This window comes from Pteronotus mesoamericanus, unplaced genomic scaffold (assembly GCF_021234165.1).
Source record: "Pteronotus mesoamericanus isolate MK-2021 breed Mesoamerican mustached bat unplaced genomic scaffold, CSHL_Meso_final contig_502, whole genome shotgun sequence".
In the NCBI taxonomy this organism is placed as follows: domain Eukaryota; kingdom Metazoa; phylum Chordata; class Mammalia; order Chiroptera; family Mormoopidae; genus Pteronotus; species Pteronotus mesoamericanus.
The window spans coordinates 1,085,184-1,098,937 of NW_026555187.1; the positions used below are offsets into that span (position 1 = coordinate 1,085,184).

The 13,754-nt window shown below is 46.4% G+C and overlaps 1 protein-coding gene across 1 annotated transcript in view; it reads left to right on the top strand.

The window, feature by feature from the left end:
* The window catches only part of NWD1 (NACHT and WD repeat domain containing 1), a 57,830-nt gene that overhangs the window by 40,144 nt on the left and 3,932 nt on the right, over positions 1 to 13,754 (top strand). The window contains exons 14-18 of the mRNA XM_054578857.1: positions 4,360 to 4,450; positions 6,821 to 6,975; positions 8,182 to 8,458; positions 9,993 to 10,543; positions 12,859 to 12,964. Coding sequence (XP_054434832.1) covers positions 4,360 to 4,450; positions 6,821 to 6,975; positions 8,182 to 8,458; positions 9,993 to 10,543; positions 12,859 to 12,964 — 1,180 coding nt within the window. The remainder of the gene's footprint in view (positions 1 to 4,359; positions 4,451 to 6,820; positions 6,976 to 8,181; positions 8,459 to 9,992; positions 10,544 to 12,858; positions 12,965 to 13,754) is intronic.

Consider the following 13,754-nt stretch of genomic DNA (forward strand, 5'->3'; position numbering starts at 1 on the left):
CTACCTGCACTCAAATACTATTCTCAACGTCAGTTTCTGGGGCAATCCAAACCAGATTCCTGGCAAAATATAAACTCAGGCAGAAAGTTGCAGGCAGGACTGGAAAGGCAATCTCTAGCATCCCCAAGAAGCTGGTGGTCAGGCTATAAAGTAGAGAAAGACATGCCATTACTCGTAGAACTGATGGCTGGGGTTTAAGGAATAGGGGGTCTGTGGAATCTCATCAGTGCTCAGATACTAGCCCTGCTAGAGGAGAAGTCTTGATATCACCCTCAAAATATTTGGGACTGTAGCAAATAAATTTAATTAAAAATGCAGTCAACCCCAGACCCAGTTGAGATATAAATTAGGTTGATTCAGACCCCTCCATACTAGATGAGCAACAGGGTGCCTTTTCCTCAGAGTACTAGGCTCTATTGTCCTTTTAGATACAATATCCATTATGTTACAAAAATTATGGCACACCAAGAAGCAAGAAATTGGGACCATAATCAAGAGCAAAGTGTGATCATCATCAAGAGCAAAACCAGTTGATAGAAGCAGACACAGTGACACAAGTGACACAGATGTTTAAATGATCAGACAAAGAACTTTAAAATGTATACGATAAATCGTGGGAAAGGTGAGGAACAGATGGGAATTTCAAATTTTAAAAGTCAAAACTAGAGAAAACAATGAAATGGAAATACTAGAAATAAAAAGGCAATGTCAGAAATGAAGAATTCACTTGATGGGCTTAAAATCTGACTAGTCACAGCAGAGAAAGATGAGAGAACTAAGAGCAAGTTAATAGAAATGATCCAAAGAGAAATGTAAACAAAATAAAAGAGGGGGAAAGAAAAAAAGCATCTGAGAATTGTGAGATAATGCCAAATATCTAAAGGACAGTTAGAGTGTCTGAAGTAGAGGCAAAAAAGAATTCTGCAGAAGAAATATTTGAAGAGATAATGGTCGAGAATTTTCCAAAATTTATGTAAGACATCGGCCCAGAGATCCAAGAGCTCATAGGGTCCCATGCAGGTTCAAAAGAAAGAAAACTACCTTCTGGTAATCACAGTCAAACTTCTGAAAACCAAAGATAAAGAGAAAAATCTTAAAAGCATGCAGAGTAAAAAAGACACATTACATATAGTGGGTGACAATGATAAGAATGACAGCTGACTTCTCATCAGAGACAAGTACAGAAGACAATGGAATGACATCTATAATTTGATGAAAGAGAAGACCAAAACCTCTCAACCTATACTTCTATATCCAGTGAAAATATCTTTTAACACTGAAGGCAAAATAAAGGCATTTTCAGGCAAGCAAAAGCTGAGACAATTTGTCTCCAATATATTTGCACCATAGGAGATGCTCAAAAGAAGTTATTCAGGCTGAAGAAAAGCTTAATGAATGAAGGAAGGTAACTAAAAGAGAAGGCTCAGCTCAAAGCTGTGTCTTAAGTCAGGCCACAGGGAAGGAGATTGAACAAGCAGGTAACAAAAGACTCTGAAACTATTTGGTCCTGGGAAAAGCAGCCTCTTTGCACCAAAGTTCCTGAGTGGTACCCAATCATCACTCTTCCTCAAAGCTGACCTTGAAATATTTAATTGAGTTCCAAGTGGAACTCAAGCTGCAGAGCCACTAAACCTGCAAACCGGGAAATGAAGATCATGCCTATGTCAATTGGAGTCTGGTATTGAAATAACATAAAACTTACAACAAGGATTTAAAAAATATAAGTAGGACCCCATCCTACTTTAGTAGAAACAAACACACATACTTCTTACAAGCACAACCGTAAGGCTGCAGGTGCCAGTTGCACGGGGCAACTCCAGATGAAGGCACCGGCCTTGAGCCAGCTGTGACCTGCCTTTGGTCATTGAAAGTCAGCAAAACTTTGAAAATGACCTCTGCATCGGGCGATGCTCATACCAGGAATGGGAGCTTTATTTTATTATATAAATGTTTATTAAAAAAAAAAAAAAAAACACTGCCCAAGATTTATCTGGTTCAGCAAAGCGCATGCAGTGAAGCTCTTTTATTAAACATAAAAGTGTATGCTTTCATGAAAAGAAAATCCATTTCTTGGGCACTATTTTACCTTCTTCGTGGGGATATAAATGGGTGAGCCCTTGGGAAAGCAATTCGGCAGTGTCTCTCAGGATTAAAAAGTCACATTCCCACTGAACCCAGCAATTCTGCTTCCAGGAACAGATCCTAAATACTTGCACATGTGCACACAAATGTAAAACAGCCCGGCTAACTTTTATGTGAATTTGACTTAGGTACATTTGAAATAGGATTATAAAAGTATTTGGCCTCATTTCAGGAGCAAATTTGAAATAGGGAAAATGTAAAAGCCTTTTCAAATTTGTTCAGCGTCTCATGAATTGTAGACTATATTTACACTCGTGTCAGTATCAATGCCTGGCAGGCAGAAACACCTACTATCCCTTATCGGTCCGAGAGGGAAATCCCTGTCAAATGGTATATGTTATATTACCTGAGATCTTCAAGAATAAAACCCTCACTTAAAAATAAGACCAGCCTGAAGGATGGTATTTAGTGCAGCACTCTATGTCATAAGAAAACATCGACATGATATGAAATGTCCATCTATAGAGAAGTGGTTAAATGCATTCAGGTCTATCACACTATGGAAGATTACCTAGCTATGAAAAATCAGATGATCTTGAGCAGTGGTCAGCAAATGGCGGCCCATGGCCTGTTGTTTTGTGTAGCCCACAAGTTGAGAATGGTTTTTCTAATTTTAGTAGTTGAAAAAAATTTTTTAAATATCTTGCAATGTGAAAATCCTATGGAATCCATAGTTAGTGTCCGTAAGTGCAGTTTTATTGGCACACCACATTCACGTGTGCATATGCTGTCTACAGCTGTGTTTGGCCTGTAATGGCAAAGTTGAAACCATATGCCTACAAAGCCTAAAATAGTCACTATCTGGCCCATTCCAGGAAAGGTTTGCCAAGCTCCCTTCAAGGACATTACAACAAATTTTCAGGTAGTACTCATCATGTGCTAAGCTCTATTCCAGGAGCTTTATTTTTGTTAACTTATTTAACCCTCAAAGCAATGCCAAGATGTAGCTGCTGCCATTTTCTTTGTTACAGTTAGGTAAACTGAGGCGCAGCGAGTCACAGATGGGCTTTGAACTCACGCCATCTAGCTCTAGGATCCACGCTCTTAACTGCTGTGCTCCCCCGACCCCGGCACTATTGGCATTTGGGGCCAGGCCCTTCTCTGCTGTCGGGGGCTGTGCTGGGCATGGCAGGATGCTTAGCAGCAGCCCTGGCCTCCACCCACTTGCTGCAAAGTATCTCCCCGACCTTAGCAACCAAAAACGTCTCCAGACATTGCCCAATGTCTTCTGAGGAGGCAAACCCCCGCCCCCCCAGGTGAGAACCCCTGTCCCAGACACGTTGGGTGAAAGAGCAACTCGCAGAACACCTGTGACGGATTGTGCCCCAAAGGGCGCTCGTGTGAGCATTGATCCGTCAAATGGACAACGGTCCCTTCTAGGGGACAGGACGCATGACAAGGAAGCTGAAAAGATGTTCATGGTGTGTGCGGGATATTTCTTTTCAAAAAATCTTATGCAGCATTATTGTTTAATTTTTTAAGTTTTAAAAGAATCACATTTAAAAAATAGCAGCAGTAACGTCCATAAAGAAATTCACTTGCTTCTGCACCTGCTAAATAAATGTCGAGCAAATATTTTCAGAAGTCCTGGCTTGAACTGGTGCAAAGGACTCGCTCTCCTGGGCTGCCCACACGTCCCGCCCCCACTCCCACCCCCACTCGATAATGGACACAATGCTTCTGGCATCTGGCCTGGCGCCAGTCAGGCTCTCAAAACTCAGGCATTGGGTTGGGGCCGAGAATCGGGGCAAATGAATGACTCTGCCTCTCAGGTTCGAACAAAATCAGTTCATTTCTGCAACTGGGGAATGGGGAGAACAGTGCTGCCTTCCTCTGCCTCCACCTGGTGTTTTGGTTTTATCTGAGCTCTCCAGACCTCCTCTGTGGGTAGAGAACATGCTAGAATGTTCTCTGGGTCCTTGAGTTGGTTCCAACAAGGACCAATAATGTCAATAGTAATAACACCTGCCACTGTGGGGGGGGTTGATGGCTGGGGGGTGCGGGGAGCCATTCTTCACACTTGTTAGCCCACGATAGCCCTGTGAGGCAACCCTGGTATCATCACCCATTTAACAGATAAGGAAACTGAGGCACCCAGGGGGTTAAGGAATTTGCTTAGGATCACATTGTGGGTGAGTAGAAGCCCTGCGTCAATCTCTTGACCCGGAATGCTAAACCCTGTGGAAATGCTTGATGGGCATCTTTGACTTTGTGCAGGTTTCCTCTGAAGGAGACAGCCTGCTGGAGAAGCTTCCAGAAGCTGTGGGGTTCCTGGTGGTCTCTGAAGACGAGTCCCTTCTCGCTGCAGGTAGCGTTTTGCTCACTGGGGGGCGATGAGGAGGAAGCCCTAGATTCAGCTGGAATGGAGAGGGGCTCAGGGTGAAGGCAGAGTCTTAGACCGGAAATCAGCAAAGCTTTTCTGCAAAGGGCCACATAGCACACATTTTTGGCGTTGTAGGCCCAATGGTCTCTGTCACAACTATTGAACTCTGCCCTGGTAATGCAAAAGCCGCCCAGATGATATTTCAAGTGGGCGTGGCAAGGGGACAATACATCTTTCTTGATGGATGCTGAAATTTGAATTTCCTATTATTTCCCTGTGTCATGGAATAATCTTATTTTGATATTTTTTAACCACTGAAAACGGTAAAAAACTATTCTTAGCTCCTGGGCCATCTGAAAAAGCAGGCGGCCGGCCAGTTCTGGCCCACGGGCGGTCGTCTGCCAACTCCTGCTCCGGGCCCATCTCCAGACCTTTCTGGCTTTCTGGTTCATTACCTTTGATGTGGGAGTGGGAAGCCAGTCATAGGGATGGAGTGGGACTGGGCAAGAGCATGGGGTGCAGCCAGGGCTGAGTCAGCCCACACACCCCTGCTTTTAGGGGCTTGAAGGCTTGCAGAAAAGATGGGCAGGTAGGTAAGCACGAGAAAGACAAGAATCAGGGGCCATGGGAGTGTATGACAGGGCTTCCTTCTTTAGTCCGAAGCAGTCAGGGAAGGCTTCCTAGTGGAGGTGACTAACATATGCTCCAGAGCGTAATTTTTTTAAGAACTTTTTTTTTTAAGAGCAGTTGTAGGTTCACAGCCAAATGGAGCAGAAGGTACAGAGAATTCCCGTGTACCCCTCCCACTCTCACACATGATAACCCCCCCCACTATGAACATGTCCCACCAGAGTGGTGCGTATTGATCGTTGATATGCCTATGTTGACACATCACCCCAGTCCACAGTTTACATTAGGTTTCCCTCTTGGTTGTGTACATTCTAAGGGTTTGGACTAGTGCGTGATGACATGGATCCATCAGGATAGCCTCAGACAGAGTATTTTCACTGCCCTAAAATCAGCCTGGTTTTTTGCAAAGCCATTTCCAGCGGTCAAAGACGCTGTAGACGAGCACTGTCCAGCAATGCGAAACACAAATGTGAGACGTGTTTATAATGGTGAATGTTCCCATGACCTTATTTAAAAAGGTGAAAAGAAACAGGTGGCCTTCGTGTTAATAATGTGTCATATTTAACCCAATACATCCAAAAGTTCAATGTGAAGTCAATATAAAAATCATTAATGGTATATCTGACATTTTTAAAATTCAAAATCTGGTGTGTACTTTATACTTACAGCTTATCTCAGTTTGGACTGGCCGCAGTAACAGCCTCACGTGACCTCATTGGAGCGTGCAGGGCCGATAAACGCTTACCCTCTAAGATCAAATGATGGGTGATGGATTGACATATGCCCTCTATCCTGTTTCCAAAAGAATTCCTGGTAGCTAAAGGATGTGTAAAATGTAGCACAGGAAAGAGGATTGAAAGGAGAAACAAAAACAAAGGTAGAGGCACAAAATAGAATCAGGACTGAAGTCACAGACATTGAGGAGCTCAGAAACCTAAAAACTTGTTACAGTTGGGCTTCAAGAGTGGCTCTTTCCAGCAGCCAATGAGAAGAAGGGGTCTGGCCAGTTTTTTCTCTCATTGTTCTTTCTAGAAGCCGAAAAGTCTGAAATCAGAGTCATCAGTGCTGGCTCCCTCTGCAGGCTCTGGAGAAGAAGCCTTCATTGCTTCTTCCAGCTTCCGCCTTGCCAGTCCCTGACTTGTGGCCACACCCCAGCCTCGGCCTCTGCCCTCGCCTTGCCTTCTCCGCTGCGTGTGCCTGTGTGGCCGTATTCTCTTGGCACCCAGTCCCCTGACTTCATTGTCCTTATCACAGATTACAACCATTTTATTTTCCTTTCTCTTTCCCTCCCTCCTTTCATCCCTCCTTTCTTTTTTCCTTCCTTCCTTCTTCTCTTTCCTTCTTCTCTCTTTCCCCCTCCCCCCTCCCTCCTTTCCTTCCTTCCTTCTTCCCTCCCTCAAAACATAATTACTCTGTGTCTAGCTTTGTGCTGGGTCCTGGGACACCCTGAGCAGCCCAAGCAGGCAGTCCTAGTTCTCAGAGGACTCCTTATCTTCTGCTAATAAATGACTTTGCTGTTTTTCTGCGAGATTATTGATCATTGTCATCCCCTCCCCCCGCTCTCAGTGTTGGGTTCTGTGAGGATGAGGGCTGTGTCTGTCTTGCTCACCATTGTATCCCTTCCCCTGGCACATAGTAGGTGATCAAAAAACTCAGGTTGACTAGGTTGAACTACTCAAGCTCCTCCAGAGATGAAAGGTATAACCCCAGTCTCTGCCATCACAGGCTTTGGAAGGTCCGTGCGGATATTCTTGGCCAACTCACAGGGATTTCATCGACTCATGACCACTGACCTTGAACACGAGGACACGGTGGAGACGGCTGTTTTTGGTCCTGAGAACAATCTGATTGTCACTGGGTCCCGGGATGCACTCATTCAGGTGAGAGGGACACTTAGAGCCGGTCGACCTCACTTTTGCCCCTGAAATAAAAGTATAATTTTTTTAGGGATCCTTGAACTTCAAAATACAGAAACCCACAAAAACTAGTGCAAGCAAAACAGGGCAGGCCATGGGGAGGGTGGGGGGGTCTTCTAGGACCCAGTGACAGACCAGGGAGGGGGGTACTACCAAGATATACAAGGAGGGCGATGGCATTCCCCCTGGCCCTGGAAGACCAGGAGGGTTTTGACCTTTGGGTGGAGCAGGGTCGGGGGAGGGGAGGAGAGGCCCTATAAAGCTCAAAGTTCTCCGGGCATCGTTAAGTATACAAGATTATCGAGACCCCTGCCCCTAAGAGCTTTTGTTCATATGGGGTATAGCAAGTTATATATTTCGAACAACTGATATTTTGGTGTCATTTTAGTATTTACGGAAGAGTTACACCACATGGGCACCTACGCCTCACCCAGCTCGCCCCGACATTCACATCTCACGTCACCTCGGTCCCTTCGCCAAATCCAAAATATTAACACTGGAATGACACTCTTAACTGATTTGCAGGTTTGCTTCCAATTTCCCCAGCTTTCCCATGAATGTACTTCTTTTCCATTCCAGGATCCAATTCAGATTCCCACATTGCATTTAGTACTTATTGATAATTATCTCATTAAAAATTAAAAAATAAGGAAATCTAGAAATACTTATTCATTAAATTCATTTCTATAACATGTCAACATATTAACATAGTTTTATGAAAATAACTCTATTTTCTGAAACAAACCAAAAAACTCATGGGAAGGGTGTCTCTTCCACGTCTAGCTTCATAGAAGACTATTGGAGTCTCCTATTTGATTCTGCGCGCTTCTATCTGTTGTAGTATCACATGTTCCGTAACTTCTGGAAAACTCTGCTGTTTGCTTGTGAGAGGAAGAGAATGGAAAAAGCAAAGAATACCTTAGAATTATTATGGAAATAGCCTTGCATTTACAGAAAAAACTGGGGGTACCCTCCAGGGGTTCCCTGGAACACACTTTGAGAACTGTCGTGGTGGTAGACTGGTGAGATGTAGGGATATTTTAGGGCGCGGGGAGACATGAAGGCCTTTGAACCTCAGCCTGAGAATTCACCTCCGGTGGGCCAATGAACTGAAGCACGTTTTCAAACTACGGAAGAAGTCAGCTCTGCCCCTCTGCTCTCCATCCCCAGGTATGGAGTCTGTCGGAACAGGGGACCCTGCTGGACATCCTGGAAGGCGTCGGGGCCCCCGTAGGCCTGCTGGCCCGGTGTGGGGCCTTGGTGGCGTCTGCTTCCCAGCAGTCCTCCTCCTTCAAAGTCTGGGACCTCACTCACACTCGGAAGCCGCGGGCCTCTGCCCCGTTTCTGGATCGCACCGGCCTCACCGCCGTGTCACACAGCGGAAGCTACATCTACTTCCCCAAAATTGGGGACAAGAACAAAGTCACCATTTGGGACTTGGCAGAAGGTCTGTATGTTAGAAGCACAGTCACGTGCATGGGCAAGCACCGAAGGCCGCGTCTTGGTCTATTGGGGCCACCGTAGCAGAACACCATCAGTGGGGAGCTTGAGCGGCAGACATGTCTCTCACGGTTTGGAGTCTGGGAGCCCAAGATCAAGGGTCAGCAGATCCAGCCGGTACCTGGTGAGGGCACGGCTTCCTGGTTTGCAGGTGGCCGTCTTCTCACTGTGTCCCCAGGCCAGCAGGCTCTGGGGCAGAGAGCAGAGGGCACGCTCTCCTCTGTGGTGGGGGCACTCAGCCCATTGTGAGCGTACCCCCATCGTAACCTAATCACCCCCTGGTGGACCCCCTCCAAGTACCATCACATTAGGGGTTAGGATTTGAACATACGACTTTGGGAGGAACACAGACATTCAGTCGATATCATCCCCATGACTCCAGTCAAATTGGAAGTGGACAGAAAGCAGGACTTGGTTTTTGTAAGTACCCGGCACAGGCAATTGATAGCTGTTGTCAGCCTCTGTTTTACTTGAGGTTCCCTGGAAAGCAGGGCATGGGACGAGGATATTTGCACAAGTGGTACACAGCGGGGAGCTCCCAGGAGAGAGGCCTGGGAGGCAGTGAGGAAGCAGGCAGGGCTGCGGGGCTCAGCCTGGTTCCACGGCAGCTCCAGAGCATAAATGGCACCTGAGTGTTCCCGTCTCACAGCAAGGGGGCCAGCCTTTTGTATTCCCTCTCGGGCAGTCATTGGCCTGGTGCCATCCTCTAGGTGGGGTGGGCACGGCCTCCAGGCATTTCCTGATGAGGGTTCCCTTCTCAGCGGCAGTAGGCAGTCTTGGGTCTGGGTGAACTGGCCAGTCAAGGGTCTGATGTGTTACCAGCAGTATCTGCTACAATCCCCACCGAGCAAATGGGGATACAGAAATTCCTGTTTGTAATAAAATAATATGAGAAAAGAAATTCATTCTCAAGTTCATGCATCCATCGATCTGACAGTTTGTTTAGTGCCAGGCTTGGGGTGGGGGAGGCGGGTTCAGCAAGACAGACTCTCTAGGTGCTTGTCTGCTGGTTGTGGCTCAAAGCAAGAGGCAAAGAAACAGAATGCGGTGGGAGATGAGACAGGAGGAGCCTGCAAACTCCAGCCTGCAGGCCGAATCCAGGCAGGCTCTTTGGTTTATTTGTAGTTTGTGGCTGTTTGGGGGCTATAGAGGCAGGGTTCAATGGTTGCAAGAGAAAGCTCATAGTCTGCAAGGCAAAAGTATTTACTCTTCAGCTTTTACAGGAGCACGTAAAGGAAATGTTTGGGATGAGGTCTGAGGTTATGTGAAGGGGCGGGAAGTCACTGGAGGGTGGTATGCAGGGCAGTGAGTGATATGACGGGGTTTTCATTTTTATAACCTCGGATGGTTTGGGGACAGGGGTGGAAGCAGGGCAACTTGCAGTGGCCAAGTTGCAGCTTATGGATAACGAGAGCATTATCCATAATTGGAAACATTGGAAAAACCAAGCATTCTTGATGCGGTCTTCCCCTCCGTGGCAGGTGAAGAACAAGATGCCCTGGACACCTCCAACGAGGTCCGGTGTCTGGAGGTCGCCGAGCAGGCCAAGCTCCTTTTCACTGGCCTCGCCTCCGGAATTGTCCTGGTGTTCCCCCTGAATTCCAGGCAGGATGTGATGTGCATCCCCCCTCCAGAGACCCGGAAAGCCGTCAACTGCATGGCCCTGAGCAAGGGCGAGGAGCACCTGGCCATCGCCTATGACAGCATCGTCCTGGTGTTTGACATCAACCCAGGGGACCTGTGTCCAGTCATCGATGGGCCAACCTACACCTTCTATACCCAGCTGCCTGCGACCATATCCAGCGTGGCCGTCCTGGCCGACTACCGTGTGATTTACGGCATGACCAAAGGCGACCTCTTCCTTTACGAGTGTGTGAATTCCAAAGTGTTCCCTCTGGAGGCCCATGGGAGCCGGGTCACCTGCGTGGAGGTCAGCCACCAGGAGCAGCTGGCAGTCAGCGGGTCCGAGGAAGCCCTGCTGTGTCTCTGGGACCTGCAGGCCTGCAAGTGGAAATTTGAGATGAGTTACACGGTGTGTGGCCACACTAGGTCCGGGTGTCAGAAAACAGAGGACAGGCGTCATTTATTAAGTGTGCCCCTGACCAGGGTTGGGACTAGACTCAGAGGAGTGAGGCACTGGCCGCGGGAGCAGAGTTTACGGGGCTGCCCGAAACTCAGCAGTCTAGAGAAATATTTTAATTCGGTGTTTTAAAAAAATCGCGAGTGCCAAAGATCCACAAAGAACAAAAATATCAACATTTCAAATCAAGACATAATCAAATCCTGCTCTGGCATAGCCTCGCCTCCCCCTCCCTGACCCTGCCTCTGCCGCTCCCTCACCCGCCGGCTTTACCGCCCGGTCCACGCCAGGCTGCTGCTTCTCCTTTCTTTTCTTAGAGGTTAATCACATTTTATTCTTGAGTTATACTGTAAAGTTGACATCTACAGTTTAATGAGGGAAAAGTGCTTTGCATTGACATCAAAGACACATTTATTCTAGTGGAATAAAACAGACACACAAAAAAAAGACTACATGTTTTATCTGGTCCTAATTTTGCCATTTTGGACCATAACTTTCCTATTAGAAAATCGATCTTACATACATATCAAGTCTGAGTTATCCTCCCACATGTTTAAACATGAAATGCAGCTTCTCACAATTTCTGCTTATAAACAAAAGACTGAGAACAAAATGGGAAAGCAGTTTTAAAACAAAGCAAGTGGCAGTAGATTGCTATCACCGTAAGCAGAAAAAAGCGGAACGTGCCCTTGGGTGTCTTGTCTCAAAGAAACGCTTTTGCCCGGAGAGGCAAGCTTTTCTGATCCAGGAGTATGTCACTCACTCCCTCCTCAGTGCTGGGCCTATACACATTTCTGGCAAACTGCCAAGTGAAAAACTGTCTACAAAACATCTAAAAACCAAATATCCGAATAGGACTGATTCAAATCAAAATTGTGTGCTGATCTAAGCGTAGATCGCCAGGCTTCTTCCTGGCCCTCAGGAAGCGGCTGTGGCCAGGGCAGATGCCAGCAGCCCTGCCTCTTGGAGCCTGCTTCTAGCGGGGAGCCGCTGCGAGCGCTGGGGGGCAGCATTTTTTGTTTCGCTCATTGAAATAGCCCCTGTCTTTAGGAGAGCCCCTGACATAGCCTCAGGACTCAGTAAATGTCTGTGAAATAAAAATAAAGCAGCAAGTATGTGATGGGTTGGGGAGTAACAGGTCTGTGGGGAAAAATAGGGCAATGTCAAGGGGGTAGAGAATAGCAAGGGCTGCTATCAGAGGTCAAGTAAGTCCTGTGGAATAGCATTCTAGAAAGAAGAAACAGTAGCAGCAAAGGCTCTGAAGAGGAAACTGGTGACCCCTTTATTTGCAAAGTGCCTTGGAGTCCCCACTGCCCATCTCCAAGAGCTAGTATAATTTTTCTATGAGTATTATTAAGAACTACATTATATACTTATATATTTATTATATACATTATACAAAAATATACATATTAAAATCGTCTGTAATTTAACCCTCACAACGCTCTTGTACCTTTGGGGTTATTATTCGTTTTTCAGATGGAGAACGAAGTCCGTACCTTAGGTTGCAAGATGCGAAAATTGTCAGTAAACACAGGGAGGTGATACTGTACTAGGAAAACAGAGTATGAGTAGTTTCGTCTTCAAAAGCCTTTGTCCCACCTGACTACTTATTTTTATGAAGCCGCTATAAGGCCAGGATGTAAGGAATGTTTTGTCTTGTTGAGATGGGGAATATCACCACTGCAGTTAAATACACATAGCTTTCTGTTTTGTTTTTAAATAAAATTAATTTTGGGATGATTTTAGAATTACAGAAAAGTTTAGATTCACAGCCCATTTGCTCACCCCTCACCCAGCTTTCCCTCATGTTAATGTCTTATATAACAAGGATGTGTTTGTCAACACTAGGAAATTAACACGGGAACAATATTGTTAACTCAACTATCAACTTCATTGGGATTGTACATTTTTGACAAATTCCTTTCTTCTGTTCCAGGATCCGATCCAGGATCCCCTATTGCATTTAGCGCAGAGCTTCTAATTAAAGACAATTATAGCTAATGCCTGCATAACTGAGGTTATTTAAGAATTAAATCTTAGAATTCCTGCTCTCCAATGCACAATATCTCGAAAACTCTCAGTCCAGTCTCCGCAACGGTGTGTTTTGACCCCGGAAACAGCGACGCCACCTGCCTCTCCGGGTTTTCCATTGATCCGTCCCCCCGCAGGGCCTGACAGGCCTTGCTCCCTGCGCACAGGCCCGGGGGCTGGTCTCCTGTGCGTCTTCCTGTCTGAAATCAAGATGACATTGTCTTTCTCAACAGAACACTTATTGTCGAGGAGTCCAATGTGCTTGCTTCTCCAAGGATGACAAGTATGTGTATGCGGGCTTGAGGGATCGCTCCATAATCGTCTGGAGTGTGCTCGACGGTGAGTCATTTTTCTTTTTCTTTTAGGATTTGATTGATTGATTGATTGATTTTAGAGAGAGGGGAAGGAAGGGGGCAAGAAAGGGAAAGAAACAGTGACGTGAGAAAGAAGCATCAATCAGTGACCTCTCACACACTCTTGACCGGGATGGACTGTGCCCCCAGCGTGCCTACCTCTAGGTTTGGGGGTGGCCATGGGCGCTGTGCATGAAGGTGAAATGTGCGAGGTCCCTCAGAGGGTAGGAAGGGGCTGGGTGTGGGAAGAGTAGGGGGTCGAGCCACAAAGAGCTCGGGGCTGGCTCTCCCACACCACTCTATTCCAGTACAGAATTCTCAACCTAAACCTGACCTTCCAGTTGGTTCCAAAGGTATAGCCATCAATGTAGGAGGAAAGAACATATTTCATTTAATGGTTTATTAGCTGGATTTGCAACATTTAGATATTGCATCTCACAGGATATGGGCCTTGATTCAGTCTCTTGACCCAGGTCTTATAAAAGTTAGGGGCAACCTGTTTAAGACCACGTTGAAAACCCCGCATCTCTTGGTCTGTTTAGTATTACACTTAGGGCATGTTAACAAGAGTTGACACTTCTGGGGTACTGGGTACCGTCACCAAGCCATGTAATTCTCTCAATAGTCATCCCCGTTTTACAGAGCAGAAGCAGAGACTCTGAGCGTAGGGTGACTTGCCCAAGGTCACGCAGTGAGTAACTGGCAGGCTGTGGTTTAAGTTGGTCTGCCCGGTCCCCTTGCTCACCTCTGTCACCCTCCTACACTGTTTCCTACAG